We start from the raw sequence: 27,869 nt of genomic DNA on the forward strand, positions 1-27,869 counted from the left end.
CATCCGGATCCTTAGTAATGCCTTCATAGCCCTGGTTACTTCCAGGAGAAGAAGACTTGTACATCATTATTAATTAAGTAATAACAAACAAATAAATAAAAAATCATTAACTTTTTTGAACCACTTCATTATAATTTATATAACAAAGGAAGAATGTGTCAGCCTCCTCGTGTAGAAAAAAAGTGAGCGCGATTTTAAGACGCACTTTCAGTTGTTTCAGTATTCTTTGGTTATAAAGATATTTCAATATTTGTTATTTCAATATTCTATATATATAATTTATTGTTATTAGTTATATGATTCCAATTGCTTTATTATGAATAATTAGTTAATTTTGTATATTTAACTTAAATGTTTAATGGTTTATTTTTTAGTATGTAGATTATATTTCATTAAAGCCTTCTTTTTTAAACTTTGAGCTTCAAATATATTTCAAATACTCTACTTTGTCGTTTCATTAGCTATTATTCTGAGAATAAGGTTCATAATGAATTACAATTTCATGGAGTGTGACGTTTTCAAATCTACTGTAACGGATAAAAACGTCGAAGTCAATTATACGTAGTATATCTTCATTAAACATTTTGCTAATAAATACATTCGTTATACCCTCAAAAATCATAATAAAGCAGGCAGATGATAATCACATCAGTATTTTAAACAATGATACCATATGTCTTTTTCCCCCCCTCCTCCTCGCACGCGTTTTCTCTACAATATTATCAACTATAGTTATACCATCATGTAATAGGCCTTGCTATAATTTTCAATTTGATGTATCGTACCGACTGCTGGACAACACACACAGATATTGACAAAACACGCAACCAATCATAGTCTATGACATCACTTTTGCTAGAATTTTCAATTTGATGTATCGTACCAAGGTGACTATATATTTGTATCGTACCAACTGCTGGGCAAGAAAGACAGATTTTGACAAAACACACAACCACTCATAAACTAAGATGTCAATATTAAAAAGCGTGGTGGAAGTCAAACATCAGTGATACATGCATTATGATTTATGGTAAAACCTTGTATTTCTATTAACCTTAATTTACCAAATGTTACTAAAATGACCCTATGATGAAAATAAAAAATGTATATAATTATTTCAAATGTTATGTTCAATGAGGTAAATTCAGTTTGTTTTTTTAGCTGGTCTGTTAATTTGTAATTGGAAGTGTATGTTAAAAGGATCTTCTTTCCTTTAATCTCCCCTCTTATTGATCTTATTATTATGATTATTTAATATGTGTTGATTTTATATGTAAGTAGTGTATCGCATATTAAGGATATAAATACCCCCCCCCGTCTTCATTTATGTATATAGAGTAGTCAATAATATGTGTTACTGATAATATATACGTGTTCCTTATATTACCTTGTATTTTTTATACATAATCTTCAATGACGTTCAGTAACAATTAATGAATGAAAATGATAGTCATGATAGTCAAGTATAATATATTTTTACCATAATTAGTTATAAATTCAATCATAAAGGAAGACGGGATATTTATATTCTCTTATATTTTATACCTATTTACACATATAAAATCAACACATATTAAATAATAATAATAAGAGCAATAAGATACATAAATTATCTATTCATTGAAAAAAATCCGATGATTTTTCCAGATATGAAAATTTATATCGATACAATATTTAATTTTTCGCAGATAAATATTATTACTCTTATTTTAGGTTTCGAATTCAGGTTATATTCATTTGTGGATTGATAATCCCTTGGAGGCAACCCATTTTCTTCAACTATGATTAACAAAGGAGCTATTTTTCAATGTTATTTTAGAATTGGAAAATAATGGGATTCGTATTATTGGAATTGTTTCTGGTTTAACACAAAAATATCCGCCTTTGTACAGAATTAGGATTTTCCACTGATAAAACATACTTTTCCTATGTCCATTCAATAAAGATAAACGTGTATATGCGTTTACGGGTGTCCCTCACATACTGAAGTTACTGAGAAATCATTTCATTGATTAGGGCTTTCAATTACAGAGAGGATAAAACTCTCATCTTAATCGAGACAATTAGAAAACTATTAGATAAGGAGAAGGAGAAGCTTCGAATGTCATAAATTAAGTTATAATCATTTAAATGTAGTTGGAAATGTGAAACAATGGCCGCTGAGTTGTTGTATGACTAAATAATTCATTCGTCTTTTAAATGAGGAGGATCAATCTAAACAAAAATTTGCTGATTTTATCGAACCTGTAATAAATAAAACTTTTGGGGGTAATTATGGGGTTAATTTGGAGGAGTAAAGGGGATTTCTTACTTCAATGATAAATGTGGTAAGAAAAATGAAATAAATTAAAAGGAATCACAATAACAAAATTATCCTATCTAAGTCATCTATCTTAAACCCTTACCAAAAGGGCATAATTGTTTCAGCAAAGTCGATGATGGTGTTGTATGAAGATTTAAAAAAAGGACATTCAGCTTCCCTATGTATTGATATCTCGTCTGAATCCGGATTGCTTTGACAACTTTTTTTCCAGAATAAGATATATTGAACGAACTAACTCTCATTCTAATGTTGTAGAATCAATAGATAGATTTCGTAGTATTGTAATCAGTGGCTCAGAAAAAATTATTGTTGAAAATGCTCCAGTTAATTTTCAAAAATCACTCTCATTCCCCATGATTCAACAAGTCACAGGGAATATATTGAATGAAAAAGATTTAAGAGAATATCATGAATCAATAATAAAGGAACCATTCGAAGACATAGAAGATTTTGATTTTTTACATTTTTTTTTTGAGAACAAGAAGAACACAAGGACCTTAAATCTCGTAGTGAGGATGAAAACAGAAACTACAATGTCGGAGCTTTTGCAAGTATTTCCAACAAAATCAACTGTGAGGAAAAGGATTTATATACTTTTTGGAGTAAGTAGCCAATAATATACTCCCCCAAATTCCCAACATTAGGAATCCATACCTCATATCTTAATGTTCCGCCTAGTCAATGGTTACGAACTCTATCAAGAGGGGAGATAAATTCAACCATCTACAGAATTTATAAACTTTTCAAAGAAAATGGAAGACGAATTTAATCAATTTCACGGCAACTATCTAGATACTAAATCATTTGTTATGAATAGACTGATAAAAATTATTCATAGTAAATACCCTAATGAACCTGATGAAATTATAAAAAAATTTATACTTACTCGAACATTTATAAAATATAATAATAAATTGAATAAGAGCAGTACAAAAAATAAATTAGCTAGGAAAATAAGAAAGATGACTCATTTTGGCTGTTAACTTTTGAAGGAATTAAATATCAAATTTTTATACTACTCTAATTTATTTTTATTAGTATATTTAAAAAAAAAAAATCCAAAATCCGGTTTTGAAGTTATTTATGTATTTTCTTATGTTTTCGAAATATAGATAATTTCCCTCTATACAATTTTATTTTTAAGGTATATTTAATTCAAAAGCATTTTAGATTTATTTACTAAGATCAATAATCACTTCATAATTGTGCGTGAATTCAATCAATGAATTTCATGCTATATTGGCTGTGACGTCACGCTCCATTGATAGTGGAAAAAAAAGGAAAATCTATGGTGGAACCCGTGGAAGACACACATCGGTCCAAATATGCATATTTAACATACCTTGTATTTCTAGTTTTAAAAATCAAAATCCTATATGTAACAACTTTTTGAATTAATAATACGTAGAGTCAACTTCTTTAAATCATCCTAAAGTCAATCAACTTATGAAAATTAATGAAAAATACAATGCGTTTAATTGTGTCAAGTTTAATATATGATAAAATTATCGAATGGTGGGGGTTTCATGTTTCTAAATTTATAAAAAAATGCTTTGTATTTTAGTCCAATTATAAAATATGAATTGGATTAATGAAACTCCAATATTTTTACATTCGTGTTAATTTTGAGCATCCTTCGGATTATGCCATATTTTTGAAATATAACGTGGTATTTACAATTCAAACTATGTTGAGAGCGTGAAGAGTTTGATTTGTAAAAATAACAACATCAACACTTGAGCTTATCGATTGTTCTAAAGTACTAATAGATTTTTAAATAAAGATCATAAAATTAGAAAAAAGGTGCTTTTAATAATAGAAAAAACCATTTTTTCTAAGGAAAGTGATAAAAGAAATATGGACACAATGTATTAAAAAAGGTTATAGGAAGTCTTGGCTTTTCCAAAAAAGAAAAAAATGTCATTAAGACATTATTTTCTTTAAAAGAAACTTTTCTTTGATTTTTTTTCCAGATCCCACTCACACTAAAACGATCCTGTATAGAACTGAGGAACTGGAATTTCTAAGCGATATATATCATATCATCTATAATAAAACTCCGATAGCTAGGGAAATTATGGAAAATGAGGCCTTACATCCTTTTGAACAATGGACCTACATTTCTTGGATATAAATAGCCAAGTACGCTGAATATACCATCCCTTAGGAACAATGCATGGCCTGAAGCCGATATGGATGTATGTATGCAATGTAGTTATAACGGATTCTCTATATAAATATATTTCATCTTTGTCAAAATTTAGGTTAAAAAAAATCTAAAGAAATTATCTTGATATAAAATAATAGAATGAATTTAGTAGTGATAAAAATATATATTCATATATATAAGTATGTATAAACTCATTTAAAGGCACATGAATGAGATCTATATAAAAAAATATTGCGTCCATTTTCTACTTATTGATTAACTCATCGCAAATAATATTCAATTCTCTGTTTTCAGACATTTTCTGCTCTAAAGTATTTCCCAATGACACATTCTTCATATCCGCTTTTCTTGAGAGGGCTTGAAGCTTCACAATTTCACATTTATTCTTGGCTTGAAGTTCTTCAAAATCATAATTTGCTCTGAAAAAATAAATAAATAAATACAAATAGATATTAAAAAAACATATTCAACCACTCACTCTTTTATTTTTTCTTCGACATGTGATTTTAATACTGAGTATTTCTTTATAGACAATTCACATTTGTCACTGATATTTCTGGCTACATCTTTTAGCTCATCTTCATTACGCTTATAATCTGTTATGACCTCTCTCATACGTTCGTATTTCCTAGAAAAAATATTTATAAAACAAATGAGTATCGAGGGCCAAAAATCAGTTTTCTCTGACATCATGATTATTACCTTTGAACGTCGTTATGAGCACGCTCCGATGAACGACGATCTTCAAGTAATGTATTTCTTTCACAAATTAGTTTTTCATGCTCAATATCCATAACTGCTCTATCTCTTTCACGTTCCCTAATAATGTCAATAGCAGTTTTTTCGTAGCACTCAATTAAATCCCTGTAAAATACATATATTTTAATAAAAGGAATAAGTATGCCTAAGGATTATATCAAATTACATCATTTGCTGAGTAGATTTGTCGGATTGAGCCAACTCATATCTATATTTTGCAAGAACACGATCCATGGAGGCCGTTTCTTTTTCGATTGTATCTATTTCCTTGTCCATTTCCAGGAGTTTAGCTTGCCAAATCAATTCACTTCGAGTACGATGTTCACGTACTTGAGAAACTGATGCGTTCGTATAATTCTAAATAACACAAGTAAAATTGAAATATATTGGATAGCAAATACTCAAAATAAAACCTACACTCATGCAAATGGAATCGCAATCTTCAAAATCTCCACCACTACCCAAGAGAATAGAAGGTTCTGCCGAGGAAATATTAAGTGCATGTTTTATCGAATTTTTACAAAATTGAACAGAATCAATTATTTCATTTGCTCTTTGGTTTTTAAATCTATTGGTAGTTTGGTTTTCCAAACACTCAACATTATTCTGAAAATTCAAAATTGAATATAAATTAAAAACTTATTACAAGCAAGTTCATATTTTCCTTTATTATTATTTTTTTAAACCTATATTTTAAGGATTTTTATGCCTAAAAGACTTGTAATTAAACTTTATGAAATAAATAAAATGTTTATTTACTTTGTTTCAAAAGTAATGAATAGATAAAATGATACTTAAATAGGTAAAATATTTCATTGTAAAATCCAAGGAAAGAATGTAAGTAGGTTATCGATAACATAATAATTAAAATTGTGGAATTAGTTATTAATTTTACCTTAGATTCTAAAGACTGGACGATTTTAGAAGCTTCATTTTTGAACATGTCAAAATCATAGCGGCGTTTATCCTTATTTTCGACAACACAAGCACTCTCATTCTGAATACTTTTTTCAGTAGCTTCGAATTCCGGAGTGCTATCTTTTTTGTGAGCTTTAACATTTATATTATCGATATCCATAATATTACAATTATTAGTGACAACTTTATTATTGGAAGGATGTGAGGTAATATCAATAGTAGTATCCAAAACCCTTTTGGCTTTCGAGTCTAATGGATCAACACTAGAAAGATCTGACATTGCAAAATTGGCGTTAGTATTTTCTATTTCTTTTGGTACATTAGAATCATATATAACTGCTTCAGAATTTTCCAAATAATCATCAGCTATACGAATTTTAGTTTTAGTTGTGAATGGATTTATATTAGGATCTTCAAACATATCTTGTTCATCCTTCATTGGGATTTTTGATTTAGTTTCAAATGGATCAACATTTGGATGATTAATCTGATTAATGTTTTCGTTAATTAAAAGTTTAGACTTTGTAGCAAATTGATCTATATTTGGATCTTCGAACTGATTATTTCCCATTTGGATTTTAGATTTTGTTAAAAATGGATCAAAATTAGGATCATCAAACTGATCAATACTTTCATCCATTGAAATTTTAGATTTCGCTGCAAATGTGTCTTTAAGTTTATTTTGTTCTTCTTCAATTTGGATTTTAGATTTCGTATCATATTTACCTATATCATCTCCCGTAGGTATTATAGATTTTGATACATCTATATCAGGATAATCTTCCATTTGGATTTTAGACTTTGTCAAAAATGGATCGACATTTAGATCATCAAATTTATTTTGTTCTTCTTCAATTTGAATTTTAGATTTTGTAGCAACTTTATCAAAATTAGGATCTTCTTCCATTTGTATTTTAGATTTCGTTACAAAAGGATCCACGTTTGGATCACCAAATTTATCTTGATCATCACCCACGAGTATTTTACATTTCGTTACAAGGGGATCGATATTTTGTTCTTCTCCAAATTGAATTTGAGATTTTGTTGCAAATTGATCAATATTAGGATCATCAAATTTATCTTGATCATCGCACACAGGTATTCTAGATTTTGTTACAAGTGGATCAATATTTGGATCATCAAATTTATCTTGATCATCGCCCAAATGTATTGTAGATTTTGTTACAAGTGGATCAATATTAGGATCTTCTTCCATTTGGATTTTAGATTTCGTGGCAAATGGATCGATGTTTGGATCATCAAATGTATCAATATTTTCTTCCATAGTAATTTTAGATTTCGTTGCAACAGGACCGATGTTTGCATCAACAAATTCGTCTTGATCGTCTCCCGTATGTATTTTAGATTTCGTGGTAAATGGATCAATATTAGGATCATCAAACTGATCAATATTTTTTTCCATTGCAATTTTAGATTTCGTGGCAAATGGGTCGATGTTTGGATCATCAAATGCGTGAATATTTTCTTCCAGAGTAATTTTAGATTTCGTTGAAACAGAATCGATGTTTACATTATCATATTTGTCCTGATCATCTCCCATAGGTATTTTAGATTTCGTGGCGAATGGATCAACATTAGGATCTTCTTCCATTTGGATTTTAGATTTCGTGGCGAATGGATCAACATTGGGATCTTCTTCCATTTTGGCGAATGGATTTAGATCTTCTTCCATTTGGATTTTAGATTTCGTGGCGAATGGATCAATATTAGGATCATCAAACTGATCAATATATTCTTCCATTGCAATTTTAGATTTCGTGGCAAATGGGTCGATGTTTGGATCATCAACTGTGTGAATATTTTCTTCCATAGTAATTTTAGATTTCGTTGAAACAGAATCAATGTTTGCATTATCATATTTGTCCTGATCATCTCCCATAGGTATTTCAGATTTAGTTACAAGTGGATCAATATTTTGTTCTTCCATTTGGATTTTAGATTTCGTGGCGAATGGATCAACATTAGGATCTTCTTCCATTTGGATTTTAGATTTCGTGGCAAATGGATCAATATTAGGATCATCAAACTGATCAATATTTTCTTCCATTGCAATTTTAGATTTCGTGGCAAATGGGTCGATGTTTGGATGATCAAATGTGTGAGTATTTTCTTCCATAGTAATTTTAGATTCCGTTGAAACAGTATCGATGTTTGCATTATCGTATTTGTCCTGATCATCTCCCATAGGTATTTTAGATTTAGTTACAAATGGGTCGATGTTTGGATCATCAACTGTGTGAATATTTTCTTCCATAGTAATTTTAGATTTCGTTGAAACAGAATCGATGTTTACATTATCATATTTGTCCTGATCATCTCCCATAGGTATTTTAGATTTAGTTACAAGTGGATCAATATTTTGTTCTTCCATTTGGATTTTAGATTTCGTTGCAAATGGATCAACATTAGGATCTTCTTCCATTTGGATTTTAGATTTCGTGGCGAATGGATCAATATTAAGATCATCAAACTGATCAATATTTTCTTCCATTGCAATTTTAGATTTCGTGGCAAATGGGTCGATGTTTGGATCATCAGATGTGTGAGTATTTTCTTCCATAGTAATTTTAGATTCCGTTGAAACAGTATCGATGTTTGCATTATCGTATTTGTCCTGATCATCTCCCATAGGTATTTTAGATTTAGTTACAAATGGGTCGATGTTTGGATCATCAACTGTGTGAATATTTTCTTCCATAGTAATTTTAGATTTCGTTGAAACAGAATCAATGTTTGCATTATCATATTTGTCCTGATCATCTCCCATAGGTATTTCAGATTTAGTTACAAGTGGATCAATATTTTGTTCTTCCATTTGGATTTTAGATTTCGTGGCGAATGGATCAACATTAGGATCTTCTTCCATTTGGATTTTAGATTTCGTGGCAAATGGATCAATATTAGGATCATCAAACTGATCAATATTTTCTTCCATTGCAATTTTAGACTTGGTTGCAAATGAATCGATGTTTGGATTATCAAATTTATTCTGTTCTTCCTCCATTTGGATTTTAGATTTAGTTGCAAATCGATCAAAATCTGGAACATCAAATTTATTTTGTACAGCTTCCATTGGAATTTTAGATTTCGTAGAAACTGGATCAATATTTGAATTATGAAATTTATTTTGTATTCCTTCCATGGCAATTTTAGGTTTTGTTATGCACGAATCGATATTTTGGTCTTCAAGTTTATCTTTATCATCTCCCATAAGTATTTTAGATTTCGTTACAAATGGATCAATATTTGAGTCATCAAATTTATCTTGTTCTTCTTCCAATTGGATTTTAGATTTAATATCAAATTGATCAAAATTTGGATCATCAATTTTGGTTTGTACTGCTTCCATTGCAATTTGAGATTTCGTTACAAATGGATCAATATTTAGATTATCAAAATGATTTAGTACTTCTTCCATTTGGATTGTAGATTTCGTTGCAAATGGATCAAAATTTGGATCATCAAACTGGGCAATATTTTCTTCCATTGTAATTTTAGATTTCGTCACAAATGGATCAAAATTTGGATCATCAAATTTAACTTGTTCATCTCCCATTTGGATTTTAGATTTCGTTACAAATGGATCAAAGTTTGGATCATCAAACTGATCAATATTTTCTTCCATTGTAATTTTAGATTTTCTCACAAATGGATCATCGAATTTATTTTGATCATCTTCGAATAGGATTTTTGTTTTTGTCGGAATAGGATCAGTATTGTGATCTTCAAATACATTTTTATCATTTACTTGTGTCTGATCTGTACATGCATTTTCATTTTTTAGTGACTCTTGATTGCCTTTAATTACACTTATAGGATTTATTCCCTCAAGAGATGAAGTATCAGGTTTCAATGATAATTTTTTAGTATCAATAATAGTAGTTGACTCTAGATTGCTATCTGTCATTGAGTCAATATTTACAGTATCGTTCATATCGACTCCTTTTTTCACACTACACCTTGGCGAATCATCTTGATGTAATGATTGATTTTCTTCTAAGAAAATATCGGAATCATTTTCCTTAATGGAGCTTGAAGATTTCACATGATTATTTTTTACAACACTGATGCACTCACTTATAGGTTTTTCATTTTTTCCTAACGGATCCTCCATCATCGTAATTGGTGATTCACTGGACGAGTTAGTTTTTATTGTTAATTTCTCGAACTCGCCGCTTTGCGTAACATTAATTGTAGTTTTCGAATGGCTTAATAGGGAATTAGTAGTTTGTTCTAAAGCATTAGTCTTATTTTCTTCATTAGATATGATATAGTCATTATCATGCCCAATGCTAAAGGATTGACTATCTAAGTTAGAGTCTGAACATTTATTCCTAACTAGAATTACTGTATTTTCACAATCAGATATTTTTTTTTTGGTTAAAGACGGATTAGACTGAACTTCTTCAATTTCTTTTCCTATAGAACATTTGATATTAAGACTATCACACATTGTATCACTTGACAGCTCAGTAGAATCATTAACGGACATTTGACACCTTGAGCTTTGTGCAGTCATCACATTTTTGTCAGATATATTATTTTCATCAATTAAATGGCCAGATTCAATTTCTTCCTTTTTTGGATTATCGTATTTTTCAAATGTCGGATTGCTGGTTGAGATTATATCCTCCTTTTGAACCTGTGAAATGTCTTCCTTGACATTTAAACTGATTTTATTCATTAAATCGGTCATAAAATCCACATCACAGCTATCCATACTTTTAAGAACGCTAAATTGTTTTGATCCGTGATGATTCGATACCAACATTGATCCCACTGACAAATCAGCATCGGCAGCGCTTTCATAATCTTCGTCAGAATCTGAAATTTTAAATGAATTAATTTTGATTTTATATCATTTTAACCAAAGAACAAACCTATATTTTTTCGATGCTGTTTGTGATCAAAAGAAGTCTGTAATGCTGATGCAAAGCTGTTAAATGATGCATCAGATTCTGATTCATAATTGGAACGTTCTAAATAATTACTGAAAATAAATTACAATTTTACAATATTAAAAAAATGAAAAGAAACTTAAAGCCTTATCACACGAAAGCATACTAAAGAAATATAAACTGGGAGGGGGAAAATCAGCTGTTTGTCATAAAATATACAACAACACAACAAATATAGGAGAACACTAACCAATTTTCCCGCAGGAGCTAGTTGTTAGATCAATAATAGTATTTGACGTTAAATTTATATTAATATACAATAAAATAATGATATTTATTACTTTATGAATTATTGTACATACATATAGTAGATATTTCTAAGTTTCATCAATTCCATGAAATCGGAATAGAGAAAGCAGGTTTATTTAGAGTCTGTTTTGAACTATTACATATTTACCTACTTTTAGTGTTATATCTTTAATGTGTTTCCGAATAAAAAATATTAAAAAGATACAATTCAACAAAACAAAAATTAATAGCAAAGCTGAGTAGCATGTTGCATGTAATATGAGTTATATTACTATAATTAATTCGATATTATAATTATTCAAAGATTTATCAATATCAGCCAACTTAACTCTATCCTACACTACGCACAACCCACTTTTACTTTTATTTTCTGCTCTCTAATCTAAAAGAAATATCAATAATATTATAGACTAAACATATCCCATTTTAGCGTGCTCTCCAAGCAACAGCTTTTCCCCCTCCCATCTTCTGTTTCAATAGATGAATGTATGTACATTATATCTTTATTAACAAAAAAAGGAAAGTCCTTTAGTTTATCAAAAATATATGATGGGTGAAAGGATACGAAGTGATCGTCGAAGTTACATAGAAGATGAATCTTTCAAACGACGAAAAACGTCTGCAGCATACGCTGGATTATTTTTGTTCATGGTTTCTATATGGAGTGTCATTCTTATTTCAGCTATATTCAGCTTAAGAGTGAATAAAGAAAGCTGTGAAGCATGTCCGGAGAAATGTGCTTGCAGAAGCTCACCACCAGCTTGGGGATAAAACATAATAGGACTACTCATGATCCCCTCATCACAAAAAATAACAAACTCAACAGATGCAAACATATTTTTTATGTATTGTATGTATAAAGATAGAAAATGACAACTTACATTGGAAGTGAGTCTTTTTCTGGAGTCTTAATGTCCAAAACGACATCTTCAAGGACTTCCTTCGCAATATGAACATTGTTTTCGTGATCATTTTTAGTGATAACAGTCGTTCTTTCTTTCCATTCATCTCTTAATTCTGGAGATGATTTCCCAGCAGAAGATTTTGTTTTACTACTTTGAGAAGAATCTGACAGCAAGACGACATTATCAGCATTTTCTTTTTCCTCCGAGGATTTTTCCTTCTTTCGTTCAGAATTTGAAGCGTTCTATTATTGTACATGTAAAAAAACAAACAAATTTCAACAAATGTAAAAAAAGTGATTGCCTGACTTGTAGACTCCATCAATATTACATGTACAAATATTAAATTAATAATAAATCTAAGGAAATACGGAATGTCTATTATAATATCTCCGTCAGTACTTTATCAACAATATAAATCAAATAAAAAGTAAATGATGAACTAATATAATAACATTTTCAATTAAAAAATAATTAATTAATTCAGCGATAAACAACAAACTAAGTTAATTTATCAATTATGAATACTGTCTATAATAATTAGTGATATAATTATGTATTTTTGCAAATAATAAATAATTTCACAAAGTTCAAAATATCAATAAATAATAAATAGAGACCTCCTCCAAAACAAAGAGATTTACTTTATAATTTTCTACTACTAATAAAAGGATAAAATAAGTACTGTTAAGTAGGGCACGATGGAGATGCACTTAGTTATAACTACACCTTCTCTAATAGTAGTAATTTGATGCGTAGAGATAAACAGAAAGGAACAATAATGGGACATAATTATGCAAGAAATACACAACTGCAAAAATGAATCACCACACATATGATCTTCCAATTAACTAAGTTAATATATAAAATCCACACAACTCAAGGTAAAAATAAACAAATCATAATGCTTGAGTCGTCATATTTTTATAGTTACAATCATGGAAATTATCAAACCTCTTATAATTAATGGTGATCATCAAACTTCAAGTAACTTACTACCTTATTATGATTTTTTTTGTTCTTCTTTCCCCCTCTTCGATTCTTCCCCATCTTTATGTCTCAAATTTAAACGTAAAAAAAATCGTGCGAAAAATATTGAATTGAATAAATGAATTATGTATTATGACTAGAAGCAGCTATGTACTATAATAACACATATATTGAATTAAGACACTTAATAACTACTAGACGCATTATTATGTGTACACAAAATTGAATTATAATTCACTTATAGGATGCACACAAATCAAAAGAGGGACAACAAACACGAGGAGACGGCAGTGGTTGCCATATTACTAAATTTATTGACAGTGAATTCAATAACAATTTTACGGCCTTGCTTGTATTATAAGCATTATACTCGAGGGTCCGCAAGCAACATAACGCGTAATATGAAAAAAGACACACATCAACTTCAAGTCACACTAACGTTCTTGTGTAAATAAGTAACATACCCGGGGGAAATTCAACCTCTACTTTAGAAGAAAAAACGGATATGTCAACCTATTTATTCATATATATATATATATATATTCACTCTAGTATTCAATATATGTACATATTCATTATATCTACGTATGTACTTGCATGTGTTTATACAAGCTATCACTATCAAGTATCTACTAGAGAGAAGAAAAAAGGCCATTAAATTAATTTTGTTACTTTGGAAAAGTGCCAAGGGGGTGGTAATGATGTGCCGCCTAACCCTCTCTCTTTCTCCCTCCCTGGCCATTCAATGTAGAATAATTTTGGTTCTACATACACTAAAAAATAAGAAAAGTTCATTAATTCAAGTTGTAACTGACATTTGTATGACTTCGTCAACACGACATATTTATTAAAATATCTATAGCCGAAAAGTACTAAAATAACAAGTGTACATACAAATATATGAATGTATTTACTTAGAACGAAAAAAGAAACAAAAATTCATTGAATATTTCACATTATTATTAAGGTTCGAGGTCAGTAGTAGATATTACTTTTTATAGATTTTACTTGATTAATAGCCTACAAAATTTTCATTTCAATCACACAGATATATGTACATATGTATAGGTAGCTTAAAGAGTAGGAAGAAGCCAAGTTGTATATATTACACTTAATCTTTCTTTCTTTCTTCCTTATTGAGACGCATTATAACTATTAGTAACAAGAGTTGGGGGTTGGGGGTGAGTTTTTTCTTTCTGAAACACACCTCATTCTTTGTTTTTAAAAACGAACATATGCAGCAATCGACACACTCCATAGCAGCAGATGAATATATATGGAACATAAAAAATGTACCTTCCTTCTACACATAAGTCATAATATAATGCATGAAATGTTAAGAAATAATATATAAAACCGCATAATGGCCTCTCACTAAGTTAGCTTATAATATAGAACGTTTTTTGTTTCATTTTTATAATAAGGTCCCATACAACAGAGTGATAACTATTTTTGAAATGAAATAGTAGGAAGGTTTAAAGTATATGTATATGTCAGTCTAAGAATTACAAAACAGTGTTAGCTTTACTCTAAGTCTTTTCAAAACCAGCACATGTTCTTTTAAAGATTTTCGCTAAATTAAATATGAGGTTGCAACAATATATTGAATTTAGAAAAACAGAAATTCAGTTAGTCATTGTCAAATAAAATGAACAAATAACCAATAATTTCTGAAAGTTTTAGTCACACATTAACCTTGTTTCAATTTTATTTAAACCACGCGCGAAATCCGTCTTTTTTTAGACATTTTCAATAATTATGATTAAATTTTTAATCATGTGTGAATTATAGATTTGATTTGTTGACTGTTTGTTCTGCTAATGCAATTTGTTCGGCGATATCTAAAATCAATATACCACCTCATACTATATTAGTCAAAATCTTTAAAATGACCGTGGCGAGTTTTAGAAAGAAAAAAAAAGAGTGAAGGAAACCCTATTTAAAAAAAAAATCCTTAGACAAGTGCATACTTTGAAGGGGCACCTTCATACTATTTCACTGAAAAAATAATGATCACTCTGCTTTCCAACATTAAAATACATACTTTGTAATATAATCAAGATATGTATACACAAAGTATGAGAAAGAGGAAAGTTGGGATTATTACATACATATAAAAATACCGTAAACATAATTGGCTTCAATATAAATCAAAATCATGTTGAATATATATGTACACCATAAATTTTCTCCCGTCATAACAGCAGCAACAGATTGCGTTCAAGTTTAAAACATCTTATGTTGTACACAGTGCACATGAGTACTTCAGAGTTTCATGACGAGGAACTCAATTAACACTATTAATAATTATAACTTTATTTTTTTTAAATACGATATACAATAGAACGTTAATAAACTATGAAGAAAAAATATTATACAAGGGATTGAATATCATGTTAGCTTATTATTAGTATCTATTAAAAACATTATATTACGTTCCTCAATGAGTAAAATAGGAATAACGATAAGTTTGCCTCTCTCTATATATATATGGGTATGCCATAGTCATAATAAATAAATTATATGAAATTATGTAATTTAAGTATATAAAAAGACTAATGACAGTGAGTTGTAACTGCACTTTCAAAATTAATCCTGATTTTATAATGATAAAATAATGGACATTTTAAAATAGAAGCAAATCCAGCACTCTTTATAATAAGGATGTTACAATAATATAAATATATCATTGTTGGGATTCGGTATGGAGATCTAAGACCGTTATAATTTTATTTATTTGGCCTCGTAGTGAAATTCGGCCTACATAAAAATCGATCCGGTGCCACGTCATTTTTAAGAAAAAAAATGTACATTTTTTTGGAGAAATAAATTTTAAAGTTTATCTATAGAAAAAATCCCGCACGACCTAATTGAAAAAAAAAAATCGGTCTCAGAGCAAGTCTCAAGACTAATAAATACACATCTACTTCAAAAAATTGTTTAAAAAATAATAATTATGACTTTTCATAATATAAATCAAATCAAAGTACTTCAATAATACATTAAATCACTTAAATTGTTAATTTATTGCAGCGTAATACTGAACCGATACGGAAGTTTAACTAAATAGGATATAATTTATAACAATGATGTAAGGGGACATTTTCACTCACACATACACACACGAAGTTAATGCAGTAACTAACCAACTTACGTCTTGTTTTGTTTGATAGGCACCCATTGAAGAAAATATTAATATATTTATGTTTTATGAACATAACTTTTCTCAAGACTCAAAGTGATACAACTAAGAAAAAAAAAGCGGAAAAAAAGTAAATAAATAAATGACGATGTAGTTGTATATGTATATGGGCGAAAAAAAATTCCCCTTCCATTTCAAATTTAAAGAATGCAAGTTTTTCTGTAGCTGAGCAGCTTGGAACCTATGAAGAAAAAGATGTTGACAAAAATAAATTATAGTATAAAAACACAAAGGTAAGATCATCATTTTCCCTTTTGGTTATGAAAAAGTAAGTATATAAGAAAAATACTTCAGTGTATCTCTAATATGATATTTGAAGGAAAGTCATCACAGTAAGACGACACTAGTTAGACTAACAAAAGACAAAGAAATATTGACATCTATAGGCATACGAGGAATTTGATGTCAATAAATTCAAATGATTCTATTCACAAACTTAGTCTCAAAATTCATGAAGTATTTAATAATATACATACAGAAAGTCTTTAATTAAATATGAGAGACAAATAAGAACAGAGACATTGTCCATAGGGATAGTTGCACTTGCATGAAGCTTTCTTCACAACTGTATTAAGATGCACTTAGTACTAGGTGTATCCCCCTTCCACCCTTACATCAGACTAGGGCAAATATATATATATATATGCCTCGTCAACACACAAGCAAGCTAGAATTATTTTTCTCATAATTGAGTGTGGATTACATTTGTATTTCTATAAAAAAAAAATCTTAATAACCCTTTGGAGGCACCGCAAATTGCATTTAAGGAAGCCAAAAATGATCGTCACAATAAAAGAAATGATACATTATTTGGCCAATAGGAGAGTCTTTTAATTCAAATAAAGGTTCTAAGCTATAGCCATAATTCTTAGGTTCCTTTACTCATGAAATTTTTGCTTGTATGTAAATATATAAGAGGTAAAAAATTAATTGGATTTTTTACCTTTTTTTAAAATTCAAAATTGTTTATTTATTGACGCACTACATATACTACTACACGTTATTCCATGATTATGATTGAAACCCCCAAGTGTAAATTCACATTTAATACTTCATAGAACATTATAAAGATGCCTCAACTAAAATAGTGTACATAAACTTTAAGAAGAGAATACCACTTTAAAATGATTTAAAACACACAATATATACAAAAAGAAGGGATAAAATACACTATTGTCCTCTTTTTCTCCTTCAATTTCAAAGTTTTCACTCTAATAAATATGACACCTGATCCTGATTATATATATTACATAATATTGAAGCAAGTATAACATTGATAACGTATTCTCATTTCATTTCAGGGGGTCGATATTAAAAGGAATAAATATCGGTATTATATCGACACTGAATGAATGATATAAGCATCGATATCGAAGAGGCAGTATCAATATTGGGACAACCATATATAATTAATAATTTTGTAATTTTTTAAATATTCTACCACACAATGTTAATTTGGTCCTCTATGACTAGACGAAATGTATTCGTCAACGAATGTTTATTGCATGAAGATTATGAGACAAAGACTAAACAAATTCATTTCTTTTTTTTTAATGTTTTGTCTGACTAACATAAATACTTAATTTTCTTGACGAAATAAAGACAAAACTGAAAATGACGAAACAAGGCAATTAACACTACTACTAAAGGAAGGTTAATTAATAACAGAACCTCCAGTAATTTCAAATTAAAACAGAAAACTTTGAAAAACTCGGGAGTGTTTTAGATTCAATGGAGCTCACAAGTGTTTATTCGAAAAAATGCCTTTCTTAGCAGCAAGGTTGTACTATCTCACGAAATTTATATATAGTCTATCTGAGAATTATCTAGTACATATTTTCAGAAATAATTGTTTCATTACAAAAAATAATAGCATTATTAATTATTTAAAAAAAAAAAGATGTTTATTTTAAGTGAGTAAGACACTGAATTTTCTTTCCGTAAAATAACTTTTACATAACGGATAAATTAAATATTATCAATAATAATAAATTTTATAAATAAAGTAAAATATATTAAATACCCAAATCAATACAGACAATTTTTAGTATAAACATAATTCCAATGGAAAGATTATTTTTATTTAATAGAAAAAATATTGGGTCTACTTTTGCATTAGTTAATTTATAAATTTTTGTTGAGTGCTTATTTTAGTTTACTTTTAAGGATTTCCTGCATCAAATCTTAATCGAACAAGTTATAAATGTTTAAAAAAAATACATTTTAACCATTGTAGGTTATGTATAAGAAAATAAGTATTAAAGTTAGAAATGAATAAAATATATTCACAGGGCTCGCAAAATCACTACCCCTACGTTCCAGTCTATGTACTTTTTCATTCAGGTTACAAAAGTTAAACAACTGTCATTTTCTAATTTGCTAGAAGAATCAATTTTCTTGTCTGTGTCAAAACATGATAATTAGATTAAATGGGCTAGTTTATTTCATTTGGGCTACCAAAAGATTTTGAAAGTCCTAATATAAGTTTTTATTTCCCCCTTCCTATTTTTACATTAATGATGAAATGGATGGTAATTAAAAAAAAAAATACATTGATATAATCAATGTTAAGAAAATAATCAATACTAAAATGTTCGATATTTTACCATCCATGGCTAATGTTTTACTCATTATCATTAAAAAGGCTCATTTCATGACGAATTGGCGAATGACGTTTTTAGTTAGATTGACTAGTAAATATTATATAAATTATAAATAATAGAGCATTTTTACCTGATGTCGGCCATTTTGGGGGCCTAAACAACTAATTTTTATAACAATGAAACCCATTGTTACAATAAATATTAAGGAATATAGTGAACTTTTGGATGTCAAATGTGAACAACAAATAATAAGATTTAATCCTTACTTTCAAATTTATCCCTCTATTGCCTAGTTTTATTATATATATATATGACTCCAATATCTAATAAAAATATATTAACTACATCGTTATATACAATCTTACTTTCCATATTGTAGAGAAAAAATTACGAATTACAATGGAAAGAATCAGATATTTTTCTATAATTATCTTACTTTCCTCGTCACTAAACTATAAAAAAAAAAACTAACCTAGCCATTTTTAGTCGATATCTATACTTTAATTTAATTAAAATATCAGTATTTTATCACTTGCATCAATTAGTATTCAATGTAATTGTTCAGTCTCTTTTTAAAATCCATACCAAGATTCTTATGAAATTTGTCCATTTTATGTAGTAACTTACTATTAGTAATTAAGTTTGAGCCCCAGAATGGCCTCTCCTTCAATTATGACGTCATTGAAACCCCTCCATTGACAGAAGAATCTCTAGTTGAATTTCCCTAAAACCTGTCTAATGATGCACTTTCAGCCTTAACTACTTGCTACATGGATCAAACTGAGAGGAGTAGATCAGGAATTGTTGTATTCATAAGATTGGAGACAAGAATTCACAATTCATTACAATGATTCATAATAATCAATGCTAAAAGTAGATTGACTCTTGACTTGGAGCCTGGAGAGAAAGGAGGAAAATTACCTTATTGGAGCGAGGACTGCTTGGGGATCGGATTCCTGCACCGCGGTTATAGAGAGAGGTGAAGTTCTTAAGGACGGCGAAGGGAGATCCAGATGGGGTGGGGGAGTCACTCGGGCCACTCATAATTCCACTTCAAATACAATTAGTAGCACAGAACCACGAATCATGTAAAATATGTGATGAGAGGAGGAGCACGTCGTTAATTTCACAAATTTAATTTTCAATTTTGAAACGAAGTGGAAATGACTCAAAGTCAAACTGATTTTTGGATTTCCCTGCTTTTTTTTAAGTTGTAGAGGGCGCTTCTAGGACTTTTAGCTCCAAAATCAAACTAGCTATAAACACTTAGTGGCGAAACCAAGAAAACGTGATCAATACTTCACAAAAGTATGTTATCCATTCTATTTAAGACATTCAAACCCATTGAGGATCTTCCACGTCGTAGTGAAGCATATGAAGCTAAGTCTCAGTTACTCAAGAGGATCGCTCACCCCACAGTTGACTACTTTTAGTCAAACGCATTAGGGAAATGAAATAGAAGGAATTCTTTGGTAACTCTCTAGGCTTGTCATCATCAAATCTATCATTCAATCCAAACCCAAATATAGTCCATCCATACGTATTTATTAGTATTTACTGTATTGTAATTACTAATTTGTATTGACTTTCATTCGTTAGAAAAGAATGGCTATCCAATCACAATTATTATTATTCATGAAATAAAAGATACTAGATAGAGACTCCTTGGCGAGTCTGTGGAAATTGAATCTATGAAAAGGTCGTGTTACGTCGTCACTCTCGGTATTTAAGACACGGGATGGAACATAATTACATATAGTGATCATGAATAAATAATTGTATACATTCCTTCAGTTCCATTCCAATCTTAACATATAGTGAGCGTTTTTAGTGATAGGGAGACATAAATGAATTCAAATATCAACTGGCAACTATGTATGTACAATAATAAGGATTTCTTGAACTATACAACTTTTAGGATTTAATGTAGTTTAAAACTTTCATAATGTGTATTTTTATGTAATGATTTCAAAGTATCTTAAAACTAATACTTTATTGAAATAGAACCGACAACAAATTTAAGATTCTGAATTTAATTTAACAATTGAACCATGCGATAATAATCTTTATTTTTCCATATGTATGATGCTGTTGGCTTCATGAATTATTTTTTTTCCCACTGAAATTTAAAAGGTCTTGGTCGGCGAAGTCGATAATTACGATCGTGTATGTTTCCGCCAATAAACTCGATGCGTTTACAAGAACATACATCATAAAAAATTATTGTTACTTTTCGATGTTCTGAAGGAAGAAGCTCTAATCGTAACTTGATATTTGTACCTGTAAAAGAGGATATCCCTGTATTCAAATCTACAACTCCTAATGATTTTCTCAAGTATGAAATGCATGGTATACAAAAACAGCTATCTTGTACAATTCTTCTATATAGATTAGGAATAAAGTTTTCACATATTATACACGTTTCTAAAAACTGCATAAAGTATCTTCCCTATTTTGGTCTTGATATATTGTTCGACAGTTGAGCTATGAAATTTATTTTTCTTTGACAATTATCTTCTTCGTTTTCAATGGTATTTAGAATTGTTAAAACACTTCCAGCTTCATGGGACATTTTAACTATATCCTTATTCAGGCTTGGGAGATAAATGAAAAATGAACGGGGTTCACACATTCCGTTTATTTTTGAAGGAATTAACGGTGTTCATTTGTCGTTCATTTTTATTGTTTCTAATTACTGATTTCATTCACTGTCCGATAATATGAATTTGTCAAATTATTTGGCTCACATTATCAGACAGCGATTATTTCACAAAAAATGCAGTTAATAAATAAAATACTTCAAAACTCCTATTGAACTCAAACATGGGAAGGTTATTCTACTATAACGAAATGGAGACGAAATTTCTTCAAATTACCGCACACCAGAAAATATAGAATTTTTGAATTTTAACTGCATATGATTAGAACCTCGAACTTTAAAAGTTCCGTTTCTCCAACAGTACATCACTAATCAATTTGAAATTTTACAAGATTATTTTGAAACGTGCGAAGATTACATGAAAGCCTCTTTTGATATTCTAGGTTGAAGTACTAAATAATTGTTCCGACGTAACCGATACATGTCTGACGATGCTTAACTTAATTTATCCTACATGGATCTAAAATATGAGGACCCTTATCATGTGTAGGAATAGTGTTTCGGACCCCTTAGAAAGGGAAGACAGAGTTGCTAGAAGTAGGAAAAGAGAGAGAGGATGACGTCATTCTTGGTCAGTCCTAGCATTAGTGTAGTTTTGTAATAATTTGAATCTATTCATCTCCAAAAGATAAGCAAAGTATTTTTCGGCCATAAACTTTTGAGAAATCCCCATAAGAAGATTTCAAAGAGTCTGGATAATGAAGGGATATCCTCATGCCTATTAGTGTGTCGGAGCCCTTGAATGGCAAAGATTGATGACAGAAGGAGAAAAAGAGGGAAAGAGAGAAAGGGAGAGGAGTGACGTCATATTTGGTTTTGTTTGTGTCCTGGTTGTGTTGTCATTCATTATTTACATAATACAATAATACTCATTGATATTCATATTACCATATTTGATATAATTAAATACTCTACCTGATAATAATCCTTACTAAAATTAGTAATTACTACATTGATCATTGGAATGAAGTGACTTTGAAATTGCGAGAAAGATAGAAGATGGCAAATTTGCAACTCCTAAGAACTGAGGAAATCTATTACCTGTGCCCAACTGTGCTTCAGGAATACGGAGATGTGCAAATTGTGAGCTTAGAAGGAGAATCCTTGTGGGTCAACTCTCTGATATTCTTTAGCAAGAGTCATTACCTGAGACGCCTATTCCAAGAGGAAAGCACAGAGGAGGTAGTCCTCATCACGGAAATTCCTTCAAAGGATCTCTTTCCAGTTCTCGAGAGCCTCATTCATGGAAAGTTTACTTTTCCATGCGTGGATATCAAAGGAATAGTTTCTTGCCTAGAGGCATTAGGCCTTCAAAACTCCAACTTTGGCCCTTCCTTCTACTACAACAATGTGACGCTTGAAATGGACGTGGACGAGGAAAATGATCCTCTCGGCATCACGTCATGGTAAAATACCCTTTCATTGAAATATAGATCTTTTTATAAACATTGCTTTAATTTCTATTTTCCAGGGATTCTCAAGAGCCAGAACGTCCCTCATGTACAGTGTGTGGAGAATCCTTTTTAGATATACAAGGTTTGGATGATCACATTTGGGTTCATTTCCGCAAAGACAGAGATTTATATTGCATTCCTTGTGATATGGATTTTAATGATTTTATGACCTTAAAATATCACGTACTCAAATTCCACGGTGGAATGATTCTTTCAAATCCACAATCACAAATAATGCCATTAACAGCTCGAACAAAATCATCATCAAAGATTAAGAAAGTTACATTAAATTTAAAACCCAGTTCTCAATGTATTAATTGTGGTCAATATAACTCCCTGGATCCAGAACGGTTTTTGGACATTCATGCCTCCTCCAATCCATATCATACTCCGCATTGTAATTACTCTGAGTGTAAAGAATTTTTCAAGTCCTACTCTGACCATATGAATCATGTAAGAGCGGCTCATAATGGTAAATTTCGTATTAAATGTGGTCGATGCGGTGAGGTATTCTCGGATTTACCCTCTCTAACGAACCACAAAAAAACAGTTCACGCTCAAACTGAAAAGAATACTAAAAAATCTGAGGAAAAGGCTGCTCTGATAAAAAAGGAAAAATGTGTTTGTGAACTTTGTGGCATGAGTTTGAGTCGAGGAAACATGCGAACACATCTTAAAGTAGTCCATGGAAATGATCCTGTTGATTGTGATATTTGCAAAAAAACTTTTAATCATCCCATGTCATTAAAATTACATTCAGATTCGGCTCATCGCGAGTTCCCGTGTGAACATTGTGGATTCATGTGCCGGTCTCCTAAGGCATACAAGCTTCATTTACTCTCCAAACATACTCTTCCAGAATTAAAGCCCTTCCAGTGCAATATTTGCGGTAAAGGTTTTACCACGGCTTATAAATTTAAGCAACATGACAATATTCATAGAGGAATTAAGCCTCACACATGTAAATTTTGTGGAAAAGGATTTTGTAATTCCTCTAATCGAAATCAACATGAAAAATCAATTCATCTTGGAGACAAACGAGTCAAACCAAAAAATAAGACAGAATTTCATGAAAATTCTACTACTTAATTTATATAACTCCTATTAATATCATGTTCCTATCTATAAAATATACACAGCATTTAATTATATTTTTATATGCATGTATGTATTTTTTATCTTTCCCCTATGTTTTTTCCCAGTATGGTTGATGCGGCGACAAAAAAAACCCTTGGTAAAATTCCCATGAATAAAACCAAGGCTGGACCCAGGGATGGAGAAGCATGGGTTGCAAGACTTAAAGAGAAGAATATAAATCTCTTATCACGTTCGTTCAGAATAACAAAGAAACAGACACAGATTGGTTTCGTTTAGAGTCAAATAAAGAGGGTACTCGATGGTTTGGTAAATGTTGGTGAGTCACTCTTCAGTAAACCTTTAGATTCAATTGCTTTGGCATAGTTTCATTCTTATTTTGAAGGTACATTCATGAGTTACTCAAATATGAGTTTGATGTGGAATTCGATATTCCTGTAACATATCCGAGCACTGCACCCGAAATTGCACTTCCCGAGCTCGATGGTAAAACGGCTAAAATGTATCGTGGAGGAAAAATTTGTCTAACAGATCATTTTAAGCCTTTGTGGTCACGTAACACTCCAAAATTTGGAATAGCCCACGCCATGGCGTTAGGTCTTGCTCCATGGTTAGCTGTTGAAATTCCTGACATGATTGCTCGGGGTGTGATTGTGTATAAAGAAAAAAATTAAGTATATCCTTGTTTTTTATGCAGAGTTTATGCTTACATTGTTCAACTTATTGTTTTGTTAATGCTATTCATGCTTTTATACATGTTTATTATATGAAATTTATGGTTATAATTTTAAACCATAATTGCATTTCTCATGTTTTTATCGTTCAAATAAAACAAGTACCATGCATTTGCTAAAAATTAATTATATAATTCATTCTGACTCAAAGTTTTAACGCCTGCCTAAGTCATGGAAGTACTGAATTACATTTTAATCAAAAAGCTTACCTTATAAATATTAATAATATATACTCAATTTCTCACAAAACCCAATTTATAAATATATTAAAGTTTATTATTTTTTACGACTTAAATTTTATTTCTAATTGATTTTGTTGTACTTTTGGAACATAAGAAAGAAAGGCTCTAATATTTGTACATATTATATAAAAAAGCACTACAATATAGTAAACATCTATTCATTTATAATATATAGCCCTATGAAGTAAAAAAAAAAAAGTCACCGGCACAATTTACCAAAGGTTTTTGTGTTTACCTCGGCATTTGCCGACCATAGGTTTAGCTGTATTATTTGTCTATGCAATTACTATAAAACGTGATTTTTTCTATCGGTGGTCATGCTACCACTGCACTGGCTTCGTTAGCTCCTATGCTAAATGCATTGTAATTAAATACGTACTATAGGCTACAATACTTATGCATTAGTGAATTGCAATTATTATACACAGGACATGCATACTGCCGAGCGTAGCCTACCCTTAACTAAAAGATAGTTGAATTGCACGCATTTACTGCGGTTATAAATAAACGCAGTGAAAGTCGCGGCCTAGATCTATCTACTATGTAAAACATGTAGCCTACTAACATCAGCAGCAAGTTAATAGTTTCTTGGCTTGATATATCCCCGGCATTAAATGCCGAGGTATAGCAACATATGGTCGGTAATTTCGTCGGCATTTGCCGACGGGACTTCACAGGGCTGAATAAACTAGATAATCATAAATTAATTATTAAATACCATTATTTAGATACTGGATTATAAAAGTTTTGGCTCATGGATTAGGCAGATGACACACCTTCATTCGTTTTGTGATATCAAATATACTTATTATCTTTATAGCAGGTGTGCTGATGAAGCATCTTTCTAATACCTACTCCACTTTTCAACAGAGTTGTTGCTGATGTAAAACAAGTTGCAGTTTGTCACATTTTCATTGAATATTAAAATTAAATATGCGTTTTGTTGCAAATATGGATCATATTTGTAACAAAAAAAAACAACAAAAAAAAACCATTTGAGGATTTAAACAGAGTGACCTAGAGAAACACACTCCTTTTTGAATGGAAATATTTTGTACAAGTCTAGTCCAACAAAGATTCTCTACTATTTTTTGAAATTTAATTCAAATTTGTACCACAATCCAATTAAGCTTTAATTCATTATGATAAGAAATATGTATAATAACAATGCTCAACGAGAATGAGATATACGTTGATTGTATCGTATAAAGTATATAATATAATTTATTTTAAAATGTACAGGCAATAACATTTTTCAAAACATCTTAAACCATTTTGGGGAATATCCGATTGATATGAGCATTATTCAAAAGCTGAATTAATGATAATATAATGTTGATAACTTTATTATAATGGGCAAATTAGAAACCAATCTAAAATACAAATTTTTTTATAACACTAAAAGTTTTTTTTTAAATTTTTGAACAGTTTTCTTTTTTTTTAAATGTCAATACTATAGTATAAGAACTCATACAGTATAATTTTTTGAAAATGTATCTTAACATTTTTGAAGAAATTAATCTCAAACTCATGACCATTGTCACACTTTGTGCGGATAATTAATCCATGTAATGTTTTCTTGACTCATCGGTATTTTTTGTAATGCAGCTATAAGTACATATTTGTTTAGATTACGGCGGGATCTAATGGGTGTATTTTGCTTTTGGAGGACTGTTCCAAAAAATTATTCATATTTCGATGTCAACATTACATGTTTTAGCTATCCATTTCACCTATGCAGAATTAATTTGTAATTGAAAATCTAGAAAATTTAAGTTAAAGAAAAAATAAATCAGGTACAGCTATTTGATCCCAACAATGGGGTGTACTTGACTTTTTCGTATACAGCTAAAAAATTGATACCTTTTGAAAAATAATTATAGCTTATCTTCATGTAAAGACTCTTACCTACATTTTGATACTGAATTTAATTATGTTTATAAGCTTACCATTTTGTGTAGAAGTCCATTTAAAAACAATATCTTCAATTGTATAATATAAAGAATTTCCCGATTTACTTTTTTTTATCAAGAAATCTGAAGAAACAAGTGAACCCAGGGAGTATTGGATTGTAGGGCTTAAAACAATTTTTGAAGTAAGGCACATATATATTGTTGAATAATTTCCCTACTTATATTAGCCTCGGTTGATCCCACGCTAGAAAAAGGGACTTTTTGGGGGTAATCTAATGTAGATAGGAAAAAATCATTACAGTTCCTGAAATTTCATGCTTTAATGTATTGAATGAGCCTATCATAGGTAAATAATAATACTTTCTCTGTGGATCCTATGCAAAAAAGTTCCACCTAATTTTTTTTTTTTGAATTTCAAGATTATTAATTAGGGTGATTTTTCTGTTGATATTTTTAAAAACATACATTCACTTGCGCAAATTTGTTGAAACTTAAAGCGTTTGATAGTCCACAGTATGGGCTACATTTAATTATTTAAATTTTTTTAAATTATGTTTGAAACGGAAGAGTTATGAACTAAAAACTTAAATACACCCATTTGATCCTACCCTACCTATATGTGACAACTGTAAATAATATTAAATAACTTGATCTTACATACCCATCTCTACTGACTT

The 27,869-nt window shown here is 30.1% G+C and overlaps 3 protein-coding genes across 4 annotated transcripts; 2 read left to right on the plus strand and 1 right to left on the minus strand.

Annotated features, from left to right (window-relative positions):
• Nucleotides 1-4,548: 4,548 nt before the first annotated feature.
• On the minus strand, nucleotides 4,549-9,661 carry LOC121123449 (uncharacterized). 2 transcript variants are annotated; one of them, XM_071890609.1, is made up of 7 exons: nucleotides 6,897-9,661; nucleotides 6,148-6,827; nucleotides 5,670-5,858; nucleotides 5,419-5,609; nucleotides 5,196-5,357; nucleotides 4,972-5,121; nucleotides 4,549-4,912 (listed from the first exon to the last, which is right to left on the minus strand). In XM_071890609.1, the coding sequence occupies exons 1-7, from the start codon at nucleotides 9,607-9,609 to the stop codon at nucleotides 4,738-4,740; spliced, it is 4,260 nt and encodes a 1,419-aa protein (XP_071746710.1). In that variant the 5' UTR covers nucleotides 9,610-9,661; the 3' UTR covers nucleotides 4,549-4,737. The 2 variants fall into 2 exon arrangements, with proteins under 2 accessions (XP_071746710.1, XP_071746709.1); XM_071890608.1 differs by having other exon boundaries at nucleotides 6,148-9,661.
• A 10,708-nt stretch (nucleotides 9,662-20,369) lies between these two features.
• LOC121122749 (zinc finger protein 639-like) lies at nucleotides 20,370-24,410 on the plus strand. The gene is made up of 2 exons (XM_040717788.2): nucleotides 20,370-23,160; nucleotides 23,226-24,410. The coding sequence occupies exons 1-2, from the start codon at nucleotides 22,754-22,756 to the stop codon at nucleotides 24,295-24,297; spliced, it is 1,479 nt and encodes a 492-aa protein (XP_040573722.1). The 5' UTR covers nucleotides 20,370-22,753; the 3' UTR covers nucleotides 24,298-24,410.
• Nucleotides 24,332-25,163, plus strand: Ufc1 (Ubiquitin-fold modifier conjugating enzyme 1). The gene is given in 3 exon segments (XM_040717789.2): nucleotides 24,332-24,510; nucleotides 24,513-24,622; nucleotides 24,689-25,163. Coding segments are annotated over 3 exon segments (543 nt in total). The 5' UTR covers nucleotides 24,332-24,366; the 3' UTR covers nucleotides 24,978-25,163.
• The last annotated feature ends 2,706 nt before the right edge of the window (nucleotides 25,164-27,869 follow it).

This window comes from Lepeophtheirus salmonis, chromosome 8, assembly GCF_016086655.4.
Source record: "Lepeophtheirus salmonis chromosome 8, UVic_Lsal_1.4, whole genome shotgun sequence".
Taxonomy (NCBI): domain Eukaryota; kingdom Metazoa; phylum Arthropoda; class Copepoda; order Siphonostomatoida; family Caligidae; genus Lepeophtheirus; species Lepeophtheirus salmonis.

What these genes read in the sequence shown, in the direction of transcription:
- LOC121122749 (XM_040717788.2), top strand. Translation starts at nt 22,754, where the DNA reads ATGGCAAATTTGCAACTCCTAAGAACTGAGGAAATCTATTACCTGTGC. An exon ending in CCTCTCGGCATCACGTCATG is followed by an intron (nt 23,161 to 23,225) that starts GTAAAATACCCT and finishes TCTATTTTCCAG; the next exon opens with GGATTCTCAAGAGCCAGAAC.
- LOC121123449 (XM_071890608.1), bottom strand. Translation starts at nt 9,609, where the DNA reads ATGGAAGAAGTACTAAATCATTTTGATAATCTAAATATTGATCCATTT. An exon ending in GCTCATAACGACGTTCAAAG is followed by an intron (nt 5,122 to 5,195) that starts GTAATAATCATG and finishes TATTTTTTCTAG; the next exon opens with GAAATACGAACGTATGAGAG. An exon ending in GTCGAAGAAAAAATAAAAGA is followed by an intron (nt 4,913 to 4,971) that starts GTGAGTGGTTGA and finishes TTATTTTTTCAG; the next exon opens with AGCAAATTATGATTTTGAAG.